The sequence below is a fragment of the Pan paniscus genome, chromosome 9, assembly GCF_029289425.2.
Source record: "Pan paniscus chromosome 9, NHGRI_mPanPan1-v2.0_pri, whole genome shotgun sequence".
NCBI classification, from domain to species: domain Eukaryota; kingdom Metazoa; phylum Chordata; class Mammalia; order Primates; family Hominidae; genus Pan; species Pan paniscus.
In genome coordinates this window covers 69,489,431-69,504,549 of record NC_073258.2, presented here as the reverse complement: position 1 = coordinate 69,504,549, position 15,119 = coordinate 69,489,431, and the positions used below count along the sequence as shown (strand labels likewise).

The 15,119-nt window shown below is 44.1% G+C and overlaps 1 protein-coding gene across 50 annotated transcripts in view; it reads right to left on the bottom strand.

Annotated features, from left to right (window-relative positions):
- The window catches only part of PPP6R3 (protein phosphatase 6 regulatory subunit 3), a 154,059-nt gene that overhangs the window by 64,062 nt on the left and 74,878 nt on the right, over positions 1–15,119 (bottom strand). For 49 of the 50 annotated variants that reach the window (XM_024930605.4, XM_055094606.2, XM_034933199.3 and 46 more), the window contains 4 exons: positions 14,590–14,822; positions 7,459–7,645; positions 4,275–4,412; positions 1,293–1,358 (listed from right to left, as the gene is read on the bottom strand). In XM_024930605.4, the coding sequence (XP_024786373.2) occupies positions 1,293–1,358; positions 4,275–4,412; positions 7,459–7,645; positions 14,590–14,816 (618 nt within the window). In that variant the 5' untranslated portion in view covers positions 14,817–14,822. The remainder of the gene's footprint in view (positions 1–1,292; positions 1,359–4,274; positions 4,413–7,458; positions 7,646–14,589; positions 14,823–15,119) is intronic. The other variant, XM_055094632.2, reaches the window with a different exon arrangement.

The window sequence follows — 15,119 nt, the reverse complement described above, 5'->3', positions numbered from 1 at the left end:
CATTCTCCCAAAGAGGGATAATGGGGAAGTGACAGTCCCTTTAATAAAGTCCAGGTATGAAAAGTTTCTGAATGGATCAGAGTGAAAGGGTTTCGCTCTACTATCACAGAAAATGTATTTCTGTGAGAGAGAGGAGCCTCCACTGCATGTCTCTTTCTGCACAGCTCCTCTGCTGTGCTCGCTCTCCCATCTAACCTGCAACCTAGAGGCACACAAGGAGATTATCCCAGCTTCAGGACAAACTTTGAATTGCCCTTAAACCAACTCCTTTGTAGATATTAGGCTGAACCATAGAGAACTGTCATGTCTGTAGGTAAAAATGGATGACTACTGCCAATTTTATACGGCTTGGCCGAGATACTTAAGGTGGTAACCTTATAGATCTCTTCTAGAGACACACACACCCACTGGTCCCAACAGGCATTCCCTAACAGGCATTCCCTCAGCACAGAGTTCAATCTGCAAACTCCAAATCTAGCTTCAATCCTACACCCAAGTCAACCTTTAGCACCTAGGACTAAGGCCAAACCTGTCAGAGCTTAACAGCCACGGCTAGGAAGTATAACAAAGTTACTGTAGGGGCTCAATGGTGACCAACATCCCACTTCACTGCCTGCAAAGCTGTAATCAGACTGGATAAAACAAATGCAAATGTGGCCACATCAACTGCTACAGATGGGTATAAAAATAAAAAGGAGGCCGGGCACAGTGGCTCACGGCTGTAATCCCAGCACTTTGGGAGGCCGAGGCTGGTGGATCACAAGGTCAGGAGTTCAAGACCAGCCTGGCCAAGATGGTGAAACCCCGGTCTCTACTAACAATACAAAAAGTAGCCAGGGTGGTGGCGGGCACCTGTAATCTCAGCTACTCGGGAAGCTGAGGCAGAGAACTGCTTGAACCTGGGAGGTGGAGGTTGCAGTGAGCTAAGATCGCGCCACTGCATTCCAGCCTAGGCGACAGAGGGAGACTCCGTCTCAAAGGGGAAAAAAAAAGTAAAAAGGAGCATAAACAAAGAAGGTTTGTACAAAAACCAGCTGGTTCAGCATGAAATAGCGGCTCTAGAAAGGAGATGGTGCTATAACAAGGGCCTGCTGTTGTACACTTCTGGAAATTTTCTGAGTATTGGCAAAGTGTAATATTGTTTAGGAAAGTATCAACCTTAAGAACACTAGATCGCTGCTATTCTCCCTGTATGCTCTGATCATGTTCACATTTAATATAAGTATGCTCTGTGCCCAATAAACAGTTTTTTTTTTTTCTAATCAAGTTTACAGTCACACAAGTGAACTTACATCTTCTTCTTGCGATGGATGAACTATTTCCACAAGCCTCTGGATAATTTTCTCCTCATTTAACCACTGTAAAACACATTGTAGAAGTAATCATAGCAATGAGTGGCTCTTGTTCAAGCCCCAATGTAGATTAACATACTTGGAAATATCCATCACATTTTAAGTAGAATGTTACAGGTTTCTCTGGACTTTGAACACTACAGAAAATTAAAAGTCCCCCAAGGAAAATGCCAGTGAATATATTGTTTTAACAATGGCCAACAGTACCAACAACTCCCCAAATTACAATACCCACACACTAAAATTCTATATATCAGCTTCTTAGCCATGAGGTCACCCCCAGACATTTAGGACTAAAAGGGTTTGTAGGTTAGTTCTTAAGAAGAGAGGGCTGGGAGATTAAGAAGGATGGAATTTATACATTTTCTGTAAGAGCACGTTCATTCCAAGCTTCAGAAAGATTGAGAAGAGCAATATTTAGCACCAAGTCTCTGGGTTAAGAAAAACACAGGATGAACAAACGGGACTTTTAGATTACAAAACCAAACCCACTGCAGGAAACGTGGGGGCTGGAGGAAGCACAGAGGCAGAGTTTTTCCGCCCTGTCATGTGCTGGCAAAGAGCTATGGCCATCTCCTTTTAATCCAGGTATGAAATGCTACAGTGAATGAAAACATAAAAGGAATCCAAATTCAGAAAAAATAAAGGAAAAATCATCTGGCTTAACATTAATGCCATAAGAAGCCCAAAACACCATCATCAACAAGGCAGCTCACTACCTAGAAAGGACACCACCCCTCCTCTGCTCATAAAAAGCCCGGAAAGCTGAAGGAGACTAGGGCGGGCAGCGGGGGCAGAAATCAAACACAATTTGCTTAAAGAACAGAGAAGAAACCCTGACACTCTCTGGCTGCTCAATGAAAACACCAAATAAAGGAAAATTTGAAGCTATTAGGTAGGCACCACAGAGGTAGAGGCCCAACTTCATATTTTAATATCTGTTTTAAAATGTGCACACAAATTCTCCGAGAATCTTGTTCAAATGTATATTCTGATTCAGTAGGCCAAGGAAGAGACCTGAGATTACAGATCTCTAACAAGCTCACAAGTGATGTCTAGGACCACTCTTTGAGTAATAATGTCCTGAAACAGAGGAGAGTAAACATCTATGTGAGGGGCGGGGCATTCCTGACCACTACAGGAGAAACCAGGAAACTTTCCAGGCGGCGAACTAATCAATCCCAGACCCCTGCTGTCTCCACAACTATTCACAGGCACCTACATTCCAAGCCCACTTCTGTAGTCATCCCCGACTGTGGACCCACAAAATCAAAAGACATTTAGGGGTTTCTAACTAACCTTTCCCCAACCTACACCTTTATCAACCTCCTAACGCTCTCTCTCTCCAGAAACACACTGATTCCTTTGGAAACCAGACAGGTCCTAAACTTGAACCCAGAAGCAACCAAAGGAATAAACTGGTTCCAGTAAACCATCCTGAATAAATCTCTCCCTATGATAATTCCAATATAAAGGTGATAACCCCCTCCCTGTCCTCAGTCTTCCCCAGAATCCTCAACCTCTTTTGAGAAAAGATACATCTACAAAGACACACCCAAAAGGAAACAGGTGTCCCAATTTAAGGTCCCTGCCAACAGACAAGTCCCAGGACACCCACTAGACACACCCAGCTGTTTACTCACAGTGATCACAGTGCCTGGGTCACCAACAAATCCAGCCCTGACACCATCACATAAATGCACACCTGGCACACCTCCCTACCTCACTGGAACATGCCCTGCCCTGGGCACCACCTGAAAGACCTTCCTCCTCATAGGCCCTCCTAGTCCTTGAGGTCTTAAATAATAATTAGCATTCTCAATAAAACTCATTTCCAAAGAAATGAGTAAGTTCTAAGGTTGCAGGTTAGTATTAAAGATGGATAGACTGAAGCATGGTTCTGCAAAGCTTCTGAGAAAGGGAAGAAAGGGAGGGGGACTGGGAGCAGTGGCTCACGCCTGTAATCCCAGCACTTTGGGAGGCCCAGGCGGGCGGATCACCTGAGGTCAGGAGTTCGAGACCAGCCTGGCCAACATGGTGAAACCCTGTCTCTACTAAAAACACAAAAATTAGCCAGGTGTGGTGGCGGACACCTGTAATCCCAGCTACTCAGGAGACTGAGACAAGAGAGTTGCTTGAACCCGGGAGGCAGAGGTTGCAGTGAGCCGAGATCACGCCACTGCACTCCAGCCTGGGCGACAGAGTGAGACTCCCAACTCAAAAAAGAAAGGAAGAGGGAAAGACACAAAAGACAAGAAGAGAAGGCAGAGATGGGAGCCTGGGAGAAACCTTATTTTCAAGTTACTCACACCCTCCCCTCTTCCCACCCAAATTCTACCTGAGACATCTATTCAAGAGGCACACATCCTAAAAATCAGCATCTGTCTACATTTTAAAATATGTCCTTCTCAAAGTAAACTCTGTTCTCCTTATCCTTTGCTCCTCTGTACCCATGAGAAGAGAATTACTTCTGAAGCCTGAATCCCTGGATACATCAACATCTCTCCGTTTTGACCTTCAGAGGTGGCCCTGAAGAGTGTGGCCTCATAACATACTCAAATGGGACTTAGAGCTCCCAACCCTCTCATTTCTGCTTTTACCATCAGAACCAGCTTTAAGACAAATGCTCAACCCATAAAGTCTCGCCACCCCCATAAAAAGCAAACCAGCAAAAGGAAAAAATACTCACAACAAAACATCCTACATACCTAGGGATGTGCCCATCTGAAATTCTAGTTCTGCAAAATCTGGATCTCTTCCTATCTTGGAACAACCTTTCTTCCCCACCCTGTTACCTGCTCCCCAGACAACCCTCTGCTACCAACCCTAATCCCATGCATTCCTTCCCAGCACACAGCAGCCTGGTGGGCTCACATGCCAGCACCCTAACCCCAGTCAACAGCAGGTCAGAATTCTACTCACATTCAGCACATCTTGCCTGGGCTGTGGAGGTTCAATACACGTCAGGAGCCTGAGCAACAAATCCATGATAGCAGAAGTTCCTATATGCTTTATAATAAGGTCTACAAAATCATGCTTCTTCTTTAAGAAATCCACAATCTAGAGAAGAACACATCAGAAACTGAAAGACATGTAACTTGGAAACTATAAACTTTACCTTTTAAGTCCCAACCCCGACTCCTCCAAATTCTACCACTACTTTAGGTTGAGAAATGGCAAATGCTGAATTAGCAACAAGGTATCAAATTGGAAAGCCTGGCTAATAGTTACAATACTCAAAATACCCCTTGGAAAAAAATCCCCTAAATTAGCACATGTCCATTAATACAAATACAACTTAACAGAATCTTTTATTTCTATTCACTTTCATTATTCATTCTCAAAGAATGGTGATCAAAAATTTAATATGCCTATAAAGAGCAAGAGAATATACCATTTTACAGTTTATGAACATAAAGCGTGTGTTAGATTTTGCACTAAAATAAGTAATATTCAAAATCCTAATTGGACTCTAACAAGCATGAGAAAAAAATTTCAAAACAAAGATTTCTACTCCAGTCAAAATAACTAACTCACCTGGCTACACAAACATCGCCTTTGATTTTGACTTCACCAATTCACTCCAATAGCTTAGCACAAGAAGGGCAGCTGGTGGAGAGGCAGAGAGCTACCCTGAAGGAACGTGAGAATGGCCACGGAAATCAGGCCCCTGTTGCTGGTCTCTTCTGCTCTGGGAGACCAGGGAGATGACTCTGTCCCATGCATCCCTGTGTCCCATATAGCCTTGTTGCCTCTGCCTCTGTCCGTGCGCACGTGTCATCTATTCCCAAACCCTCTACGAGTCCCAGGGGGAGTGTCGCAGCTGCTATATAACAGGATCTCACTAAAATTTCTCAAAAGCCCCGGGGCGTGGGGGGTTGGATAACTCACCCCCACCGCCACACCCCATTAGAGATGAGGAAACCAAGGCTCAGAAACTATCTTCCAGAGCTAAAAGGTGGCTGCCTGGGATTTAAAATTGGATATGTATGCCACAAAAGCCACAATCTTTCCATTATGCCACATGAAGTCTAATAGCCAGAAATGACAACTAAAACTGCTTCATACAATTAGGTATAAATACAGGATTAACCAACACACATTGCTTCTCTAGACAATGAGGTCAAGCATTATGATATAAAACTTCAAGAAATGATATGACACATAAATAATGCACTCACAATTGGATCCCACAAGTTTTTAAAAGGACAGTAGAGGAGAAAGGACGAAAAAAGTCACATGTGTCCCAAGTATTCTGTAATTCAGTGCCAGAAACACCAAACCTGGAGCCCAAAGGAATAAATCCCAGCTAGTGTGGTGGACAGTACAGCACTGTCAACAGGGACCTGTGGCACAGATGACCCCACTGGGGTGCTGACTCATGCAGCACTGAAGATGCCCCACCATCCCACTTCCTGTTCCATGAGCTAACAAATGCCTTTATTGGTTAAGCCAGTTGAGTCTCAATTTTTGTCCTTACTTACAGTTGCATACATCCCTACTAATACTATCACATAACAGAAAACCTTTATTTACACTCCTAATTTACAAAGGATAAAGAAATGCCAAGTTTGATCTTAACTCACAGCCACTGAATCCTCTTGCTATCATTCATACAGTCCTGACAGGGAAGTGTAACAAGCAAAAGGCCGAGGGGCTCTTGTCTCAGAACATAACTGGCAAGGTTTTAAGTGTATTCTCTCTCTTTATGTGTACACTGAAAATCGGGGCTCGCAAACTTGGATTCCAACAGCACAGAAGTGAGGAGAAAAAGCACAATGAAGCATAATGTCTGGATAATGGCTACAACAACCATCCCTGAGAACTGCCTGGTAATATCAGGGTGATAGGATGGCTTCCACTCTCCTAAAACAGCCAGCAGTTCTTGTATTTCTAACTAGAAGGCAGAAAAAAAGAGACAATCTACATTAATCATGATTTGGGGATTATTACCAAAGTGAAAAGAATCTCATTTCCAATCAACTTAGAAAGCTTATCCTACTCCATTAAGTGAAAGAAAGAAATATCTCTTTCTAAAATAAAGCATGTATCCACTTTGCCTTGGCATAGGACAGGACACACTGGGCCCAAAATAGCTCCAGTCCTTCCACAAGTGCTGATAGCAACAATGGGTCACCCAGAGCCATTTTCTATCATGAAGGATGGCAGGACCAACTGGTTTGACCACTTTTACCCCATATCATCACACCTATACTTGCAATTCTGGCAAATCTGCTATAGTTTATACTTGAATATCTGAGGCTCTAGTTGTTCCCTGAGTGCCTATTTCCATAAAATGACTAAAATCTCCAGATAAGCAGATCCTTTTTCACAACAATATCCACTAAAGCGGTGGTTCTCAAATGTTAGCATGCATCAGAGTTAGCTGGAAGGCTTGCTAAAACCCAGACTGCTGGGCCCACCTCTCAGAGTTTCTGATTCAGCAGGTCTGGAATAGGACTCAAGAACTTACATTTCTAACAAATTCTCAGGTAATACTGAGGGGCTGCTGGTTCAGGGACCACACTTAGAGAACCAAGTGAAGTTTCTGTCAAACCACACTGGATAGGAACAGCACAGCTACAAATGTACACAGCAGTCTATACACTCAGATGTCTCAAGCCTGACCCTGGAGAAGTTTTGAGTAGAATCAAAACAGAATCACCATTAGTACAAACCAATCACCAATTACATTTGTGGGAAAGGTTTTTGGTTTAAGCTTCATCTCTGATCATCAATGGGGGAAAAACAAAACAAAGCAATTGTTTGGTGACATATTCAACTGCTTAGTTATTATACTTGCCATCTTAGTTAAGCCCTGTCTTCACAAATGGGTACCCAATATTCTCATCTTCTACCCACTTCTCAAAAGAGGAAACCAAAGTATGCTAACAAATTAAGTGAAATTTGAGATTATGCCATATTAGAAATATTCATTAACATACAAATAGTATGTGAGTGCTTAGAATGTTTAAAGTTTAAAATACATTCTCTTATAGAACCTGAACTTAAGGCAAAGTTAGAACTCTTAAAGCAACAAGTACTGGGGGATCACCTCAAGGGGATGATCAGCCCTAATACTTACCTTTTGGAAAATCATATTTACCTGTTCTGGTTTTCTGCTGATAAGAATACTTAGCACCTTGCTGAAGAAACTGGCAAGTAGCGGATTCAAAGGGGAATCGTTTAGGAGGAAGCTATATAATTTCATTAGCAAGGATTCATCTTCTCCCAGTCTATCATTCATCTGGGAGACATCAGAAGTGAGCAACTCACAAGATATATTTGGATACCTAGAAGAACAGGATATTTACATCATCATCTTTATTAACAGTTTAATTACATAAAGATAAACACAAATCAGAAAGGCTTCCCAAGATTTTGTGAAAAAAATAAAATCATTTACTGGAAATCAGGAAATCATTTCAATCCATTCTGTTCAACCAACCTCCAGACTAAAATAAATTTTCTACTATCTAAAAAATTGTTTTTAAACCAAGCTTTAATAAGAATACATTTTCCCTGAAGAAACTAGAGCACACCTAGTACTCAGAAGCCCAGAGAGGTCATGCTGCAGGGCCCGGGCCTTCTCCACGATCAGCGAGGAAAGCGGCTGGACGTACGAGCCATCAGGCTACAGCCTCCTCTGGCATGGGAAGCAGCAAAGCTTGCGGACAACTGTGGAGGACACTGGTTTCCAGGAAACTGCACTGCATGCAGCACCTTGTAATGACTTAAGGCACTCTGTAGGGACCTGGACCAGCCTTTATCTTTAGATGGGTTGTAAATGGTACTAAGTCTATATTACATCTTAAGAGAGTAAGCATCCTACTATAATGAAGGGGGGAACAGGACATCAGCCTGGGCTACCAAGGCAGGAAGCAGTATACAAAAAAAATCTTGTCCTAGCTATTTAGGAGGCTGAGATTAGAGGATCACTTGAGCCCACAAGTTTGAGGCTACAAAGAGCTATGACTGTTGCACTCCAGCCTGGGCAAGAGTGAGACCTTGTGTCAAAACCAAAACAAAACAAAACTAGTGCTCTCCACATCAGCCTTCCAGTATCTGGATATCAGCACAGACACAAAGTCAGCCCACCATGAGTCTTCACCATGCTGTCTCTCCTGTAGAAGGCCCACGGCTAAGAACATGACACCTGCTCTATCTGGACCCACACAGGCTCTTCTACAGACCCCATGGCTTTAGAAATGCTTGCCTCTGACAACCAGACCACTGACCCTCTGCAAACAGGCAGCAGGTCCATTTTCTCCACTTACTCCTACTATGACAATCCCGTGTCTGTTTTCACTAGCAACAACAGAGACGTTGAGCCTATCCAGACGATACTCTAGCTGACCCAGAATTACTCTGCTCTTACACTCCTCCCTGCTGGACAGCCAGGACCCAGCGCCCCAACAAGTCATCAGGAGTGGCAAGCTCAAAAGCTGAGCAAGACAGGGAGATGGCAAAATAGCCAAACGTGGCTGCATGACAAAAGAAACCAGGGAAGACTGGGGCGGGAGGGACACGTATACGACACACCTGGGGTATCCAAGGCAAGCAAGTGCTGCCTGCAGCAAGACCCTGGCACAAAAAGACCACTGGTGACGAACCAGAAAGCCACGGCACTTGACAGGCTCTGGTGTGAGGCCTAAAGACAGAAGAGTATGAGAAGGTCCCAAAATGAGTCTTTGTATAAAGAAAACAGAAAAGGAAAAAAAAAACAGACCTGGCAGATGTATGGGTCTTTGGGAAGTAAAGTCTCCTCCCTCAATTTACGTAGCATGGGCTTCAAGATGCCAGAATATAAACCCCTGTAAAGTAACCATTATCCCAGGAGTGGGCTGATGCAGCAGTTACAGGTGCAGCTACTAGAGTCACACTAGCTAAGTTCAAAACCGGCCTCTACCACTTACATGCTGTATAACGTTGGACAAGTTACTTAACCTCTCTGGGCCTCAGTTTCCAAGTTAGTAAGATTAAGACAATAGTCCTTATCTTATGGAGGAGGGGAGTAAAAAAGGCTGGGAAGAGGGCCTGGCATAAAGTAAATAAGTGTTTAATAAATGACAGCTGTTTTCATTCCTCTTTATTTTCACTATAAAATGGCAGAATGCTGCTAGAGTGGGTTGGGGAGATGCACTCACTCAACTGTCTTAATGTGGAAACTGCTGACAAACAGAAGATCAGTAAAAGGCAGCGGACTCCTGGCTGTGAATCAAATGCATGAGTGTTTTCTCCAAACTCTGACAGAGAAAGTCCAGATGAGCAACTTTAAAATTTGTTCACTTTTTCTAGGTGACTGGGTGGTATGACCTAACTCAAGAAGCATGCATAATGTTAGCCATTACACAAAAAGCTCAGAGTTCTGGTTCCAGACAGGCTGGGGCTACTCTCCTTCCCTCCCTCCTTAACATTCATGAAGCTTCTCAAGGCCGAGCGCGGTGGCGCACACCAACAGTCCCAGCACTTTGGGAGGCCAAGATGGATGGATCACCTGAGGTCAGGAGTTCATGACCAGCCTGGCCAATGTGGCAAAACCCCATCTCTACTAAAAACACAAAAATTAGCCAGGTATGGTGGCACACGCCTGTAGTCTCAGCTATTCAGGAGGCTGAGGCACAGGAATCACTTGAACCTGGGAGGCAGAGGTTGCAGCCAGCTGTGACTGCGCCACTGCACTCCAGCCTGGATGACAGAGCAAGACTCTGTCTTAAAAACAAAACAAACAAACAAAAAAAAACAGCAGCTTCTCAAGCACCCAAAGATGCCTCCACTCCACCCTCGGCAAGACCCCTCCTCCTCCATAGGCTCTGACCTCGCTTCCTTTGCCTGAGAACACAGAGAAGGCAATCAGAAGGGAACCCAGCCCTATCACATCCCGACCTACAGCTAGGCACTTCCTCCTCGCTCCAGGGGAGTGGCCCTTGCTCCTGAGGTCATCTCCTGCATGTATGCTCTGGACCACATGCCCCCACCCCCACCCACTCCAGCACAACGCATCACTCGGCGGCCTGCTCCCTCACACTGGCTGTGTTTCCTCTGTGCTGCAACGTTCTCACAGGTCATCACTTCCATTTAGGAAAAAACAAAACCCCACACCACCCCGACTCCAAATCTGCCTCGACCTACCACTTCCTCTCTGCTCCTGTTACAAGAAATCACTTCAAAGAGTTGTCTCTGCTTGCCTCCAGGCTTTCACCTGGGCCCCTCCAAAGAACCTGTACTGATGGGGCCCATGATCTCCATGTTACAAACTGAGTGGTTTCTTATGAGCAGTACCGCTAACCCACTGTCCCCCCTCCTTCCTGAAGCCAGACTTCCCTTGGTTTCCAGGGTAGCAGCCCCCAGGTTCTTCTCTTGCGTCCAATCACTCCTCCATCCCTCAGTGGAACCCAGGCCAGCCCACACTACCCATCTCCAGTTTCAGAAGCTTTCTTCTAGCTCCATCAGCTCTGCGGGCGATCTCATTCAGCCTTGTGGCTTTACATGTCCTCTGTCCACCTACTGCTAGGCCTCATCTCCACCTCATGTCTAACAGGCATTTCAAATGTGACAGGGCCAGACCCAAACTCCTGCCCTTTCCCTCTGCAATCTTATTTCACTGCCATAAAGCCACTCCATCCTCTCAACTGCCCAGGCCAAAATCCTCATAGTCCTCTTGACACTTTATCTCCCATTCCATACCTAGAGGAAACCCCTTCAGTTCTAACTTCATCTAGTGCCTCTGGAAATCTGACCGCTTCTCAACAATCAGGTCCACTAAGATCTTGTTTTTCTCTGCTGATCACTGCAGCCAACTGTACTTCCACTTCTGTCCTCCTACAGTCCCTAACCACAGAGCAGGCAGAGCACTCCTAAGGAACAAAGTCAGACTATGGCACAGGTTGCAGGAAGTCAGGGACCCCAAACAGAGGGACCAGCTGAAGCCATGGCAGAAGAACGTAGATTGTGAAGATTTCATAGACATTTATTAGTTCCCCAAATTAATACTTTTGTGATTTCTTATGTCTGTCTTTACTGCAATCTCTAAACATAAATTGTAAAGATTTCATGGACACTTATCACTTCCCCAATCAATACCCTTGTGCTTTCCTATGCCTGTCTTTACTTTAATCTCTTAATCCTGTCAGTTGAGGAGGATGTATGTCACTTCAGGACCATGTGATAATTGCCTTAACTGCACAAATTGTACAGCATGTGTGTTTGAGCAATATGAAATCTGAGCATCTTAAAAAAAGAACAGGATAACAGCGATGTTCAGGGAACAAGAGAGATAACCTTAAACTCTGACCGCTGGTGAACCAGGCGGAACAGAGCCATATTTCTCTTCTTTCAAAAGCAAATGGGAGAAATATCGCTCAATTCTTTTTCTCAGCATGGAACATCCCTGAGAAAGAGAATGCGCACCTGGGGGTAGGTCTCTAAACTGGCCCCCCTGGGTGTGGTCATCTCTTATGGTCAGTGCAGAGGTGAGATAGACTCCAGTCTCCCATAATGCTCCCAGGCTTATTAGGAAGAGGAAATTCCCGCCTAACAAATTTTGGTCAGACGGGTTGATCTCAAAACCCTGTCTCCTGATAAGATGTTATCAATGACAATGGTGCCCAAAACTTCATTAGCAATTTTAATTTCGCCCCGGTCCTGTGATCTCGCCCTGCCTCCACTTGCCTTGTGATATTCTATTACCCTGTTAAGTACTTGATGTCTGTCACCCACACCTATTCGCACACTCCCTCCCCTTTTGAAAACTTCTAATAAAAACTTGCTGGTTTTTGTGGCTTGTGGGGCATCACGGAACCTACTGACATGTGATGTCTCCCCCGGACGCCCAGCTTTAAAATCTCTCTTCTGAACTCTGTCCCTTTATTTCTCAAGCCGACTGACGCTTAGGGAAAACAGAAAAGAACCTACGTGAATATCGGGGCAGATTCCCCAACATGCACACATTTGCTCAAAACCCTCTGGTGGCTTCCCATCTCATCCCAAGTATAGCAAGCATCCTGGCTGAGCCTACCAGGCCCTGCATGGCCTGTCTCCAGAGGTGCTCCACCTTCACTCCAACCCTCCCTCCTTCCATTTTCCCTCATTCACAATGCTGCCCCTTCTCTGGCTGCCCAGATGTTCTTGGGGCACACCAAGCACATGAGCACATTAGTGCTTCCACACTTGCTGTTCCCCCTGCCTGGATGTTCCTGGTTGTAAGTGCCCACCTGGCAACCCCCTTAATTCCTGCATGGCTCTGACCAGATGGCACCATCTTAATTAGGCCTTCCCTGAGCTCCTCTGCCCACCCCACCACCTTCAGCAGTCCCTGTCTCGTCATCCTTCATTTTTCTCCAGAGGTCTTATCTGAAAAACTATTGGGGGACTTTTTAGTCTGGTTTACCCCAATACAGCAATTACTCCGTCATCCCAAAACTACACAATCCCAGTCTAAACTTCCTTAAATGACTGTAGTCAACCATAACCCGAAAACACTTTCAGATCCCAGCTGAAAAACCCCTCTATGCTAATCTAGCTGTGGCATCATCCAAGATATGTTACACACAGGTGGTGACTCTGCTCAGGGCAGAAGCATGGCAGAGTACTGCCCTATCCAACTCAAGTGGTGCTCTTTCAAAATGGTACCGTGCAGAAGGCTGTGTCCAGAGGAGGTGCATTTGCTCTTGCAACCTCAAAGGCAAAAACACTGACGAAGCAATATAATACAAGTGCCACACTGTTATAACGGCGGGGGGCGCGCAGTACTTTTGTGGAAAGTAAGCCCTTCATAGAAGGCATGCCTACTCTTCAATGATTAAAACATTACTAGCCTCATTCAGCATATGAGGAAACAGACCCAAGAAGGGTAAGCTCCCTGCCCAAGCTCTCAGAGATTGGAAGAGAAGAGGGTCATACTCTTCTGAGGAGGCTGATCCAAAATCTGTGCTCTCTGATGCATACCACACTCCTCCATCAGGGATAAGCCCCAATTCAAGTAGCACCACCCACATGCTAGTTCACTGTGAAGGGATTTCCAAGTAGCAAAGTGTCTATCATTTGGGGGATGACAGCACACTAGTAGGTCTGTCACGGCCTCCCGGGCTCAAGTGATTCTCCTGCCTCAGCATCCCGAGTAGCTGGGATTACAGGCGCCTGCCACCAGGCCCAGCTAATTTTTGTATTTTTAGTAGACTCGGGGTTTCACCATGTTGGCCAGGTTGGTCTCGAACTACTGACCTCAGGTGATCCACCTGCCTCAGCTTCCCACAGTGCTGGGATTACAGGCATGAGCCACCGCGCCCAGCCTTTCCTCCTCTTTTATTAAGACACTAATCTCTGAGTGGAGGCTTTCACTAAATGCAAAGTGTCAATGTTAATGGTTGGCAGAGAACATGACATCTCTGAAGACCTAAGCCACTAGCAACTTGAAAGCATTAACAAGTATTATTTCCCTAACAGCACATTTCTCCCCAAGAAGAAAGGAAAAGATGTCTGAAAAGAAAGGTAAACTGAGGGACAAATGGCAAGAGAGACACTACTAAAAGCCTAATTCTTCCTGTTCTATTAAGTTTATGTAATGCATCAATTTTTGTTTCTGAAGTTGCTCTATTTTCTGGGGGGAAAAGAGCCAAATATTTCAATAGAGTTGGATATGGAGAAATAATTAACTGAAACCCCAATACTTTACATACCTATGGAGAGTTTCCAGAGGTTTGTAGAAAAAGTGTTACAGTGATGGTAATAAAGGATTCTTACTGTACTGTCGTTCTCTTTGTAAGCAGATTAAACTAGCAGACAAAATCCACTGTAGTTACCCATGGTACCCATTCCTTTACTTTCAGTGAATGAAAGGTCAGAATGTATTGTATAAGCAATGCTCTTCACAACCCCAAGCTCTGACTTAGATCTGCTGTGCGATTTTGCATAGTCACATCATGTCCATCTTCCTATTTGCAAAGTAAATATTTTAATCATTTTACTATTTTGAGAAATTTATCATCATTGTTTACAAAGCACGCTGCCTTTCCAGAAAACCTTTGAATGAAATTCAGAACGCTCATTTTTAAACTCTTGTGATTCCCTGGACTTACTGCTAGAATGGATTTTGCGCTCCACCGAGCCTGTCATTCTTGACTATCTTACCCTTCTGTAAATGGCAACAGTCACACTGGAGAATCCTTGAACAAGAGCTGTATATTCTACCCCCACTTCACTTTAGTCCCACTCTACAGAGAAGATTGAATTGTCTTACTTGTATCTGATCTTTTCATCCATGTCTTGAGGTGGTTCTTCTATAATGAATGAGACTAAATCTTCGAGACATTCTGCTTTTAACAGAAACTCTATAAGTTTGCGGTTCTGAGCTTTACATTCCTGTAAAACATCTTCCTCATCCATTAACTCCTTCAGTGTTACATCTTCTCTTTCTAGAAGTGTGTCTATGTGGGATGATGAGTGAAGATCAAATTTCCAAAACATGCTGGTCTAAACAAAATGCAGAAAGTATTTCATAAAATTTCAACTTTACAAATTAATTTTCCATAATTCATATTTCAGTTCAGTTTTACAATCTAAAATGCCAACTTGGCTCACATAAGTTAAATAAGCTTCACACTGAACCTATAAAATACTTTTTAATGCATTACTGGCAGAATTTTTTCCTTCTCAGAAAAGAAAATATTTTAATAGATAAAAAATTTTGACTTGAAAATGCTCAAAGCTAAAACTTGGGATGATTTTAACCTGCAAAAGTAATTCATCCATACTGTTAAGAAGTGATGC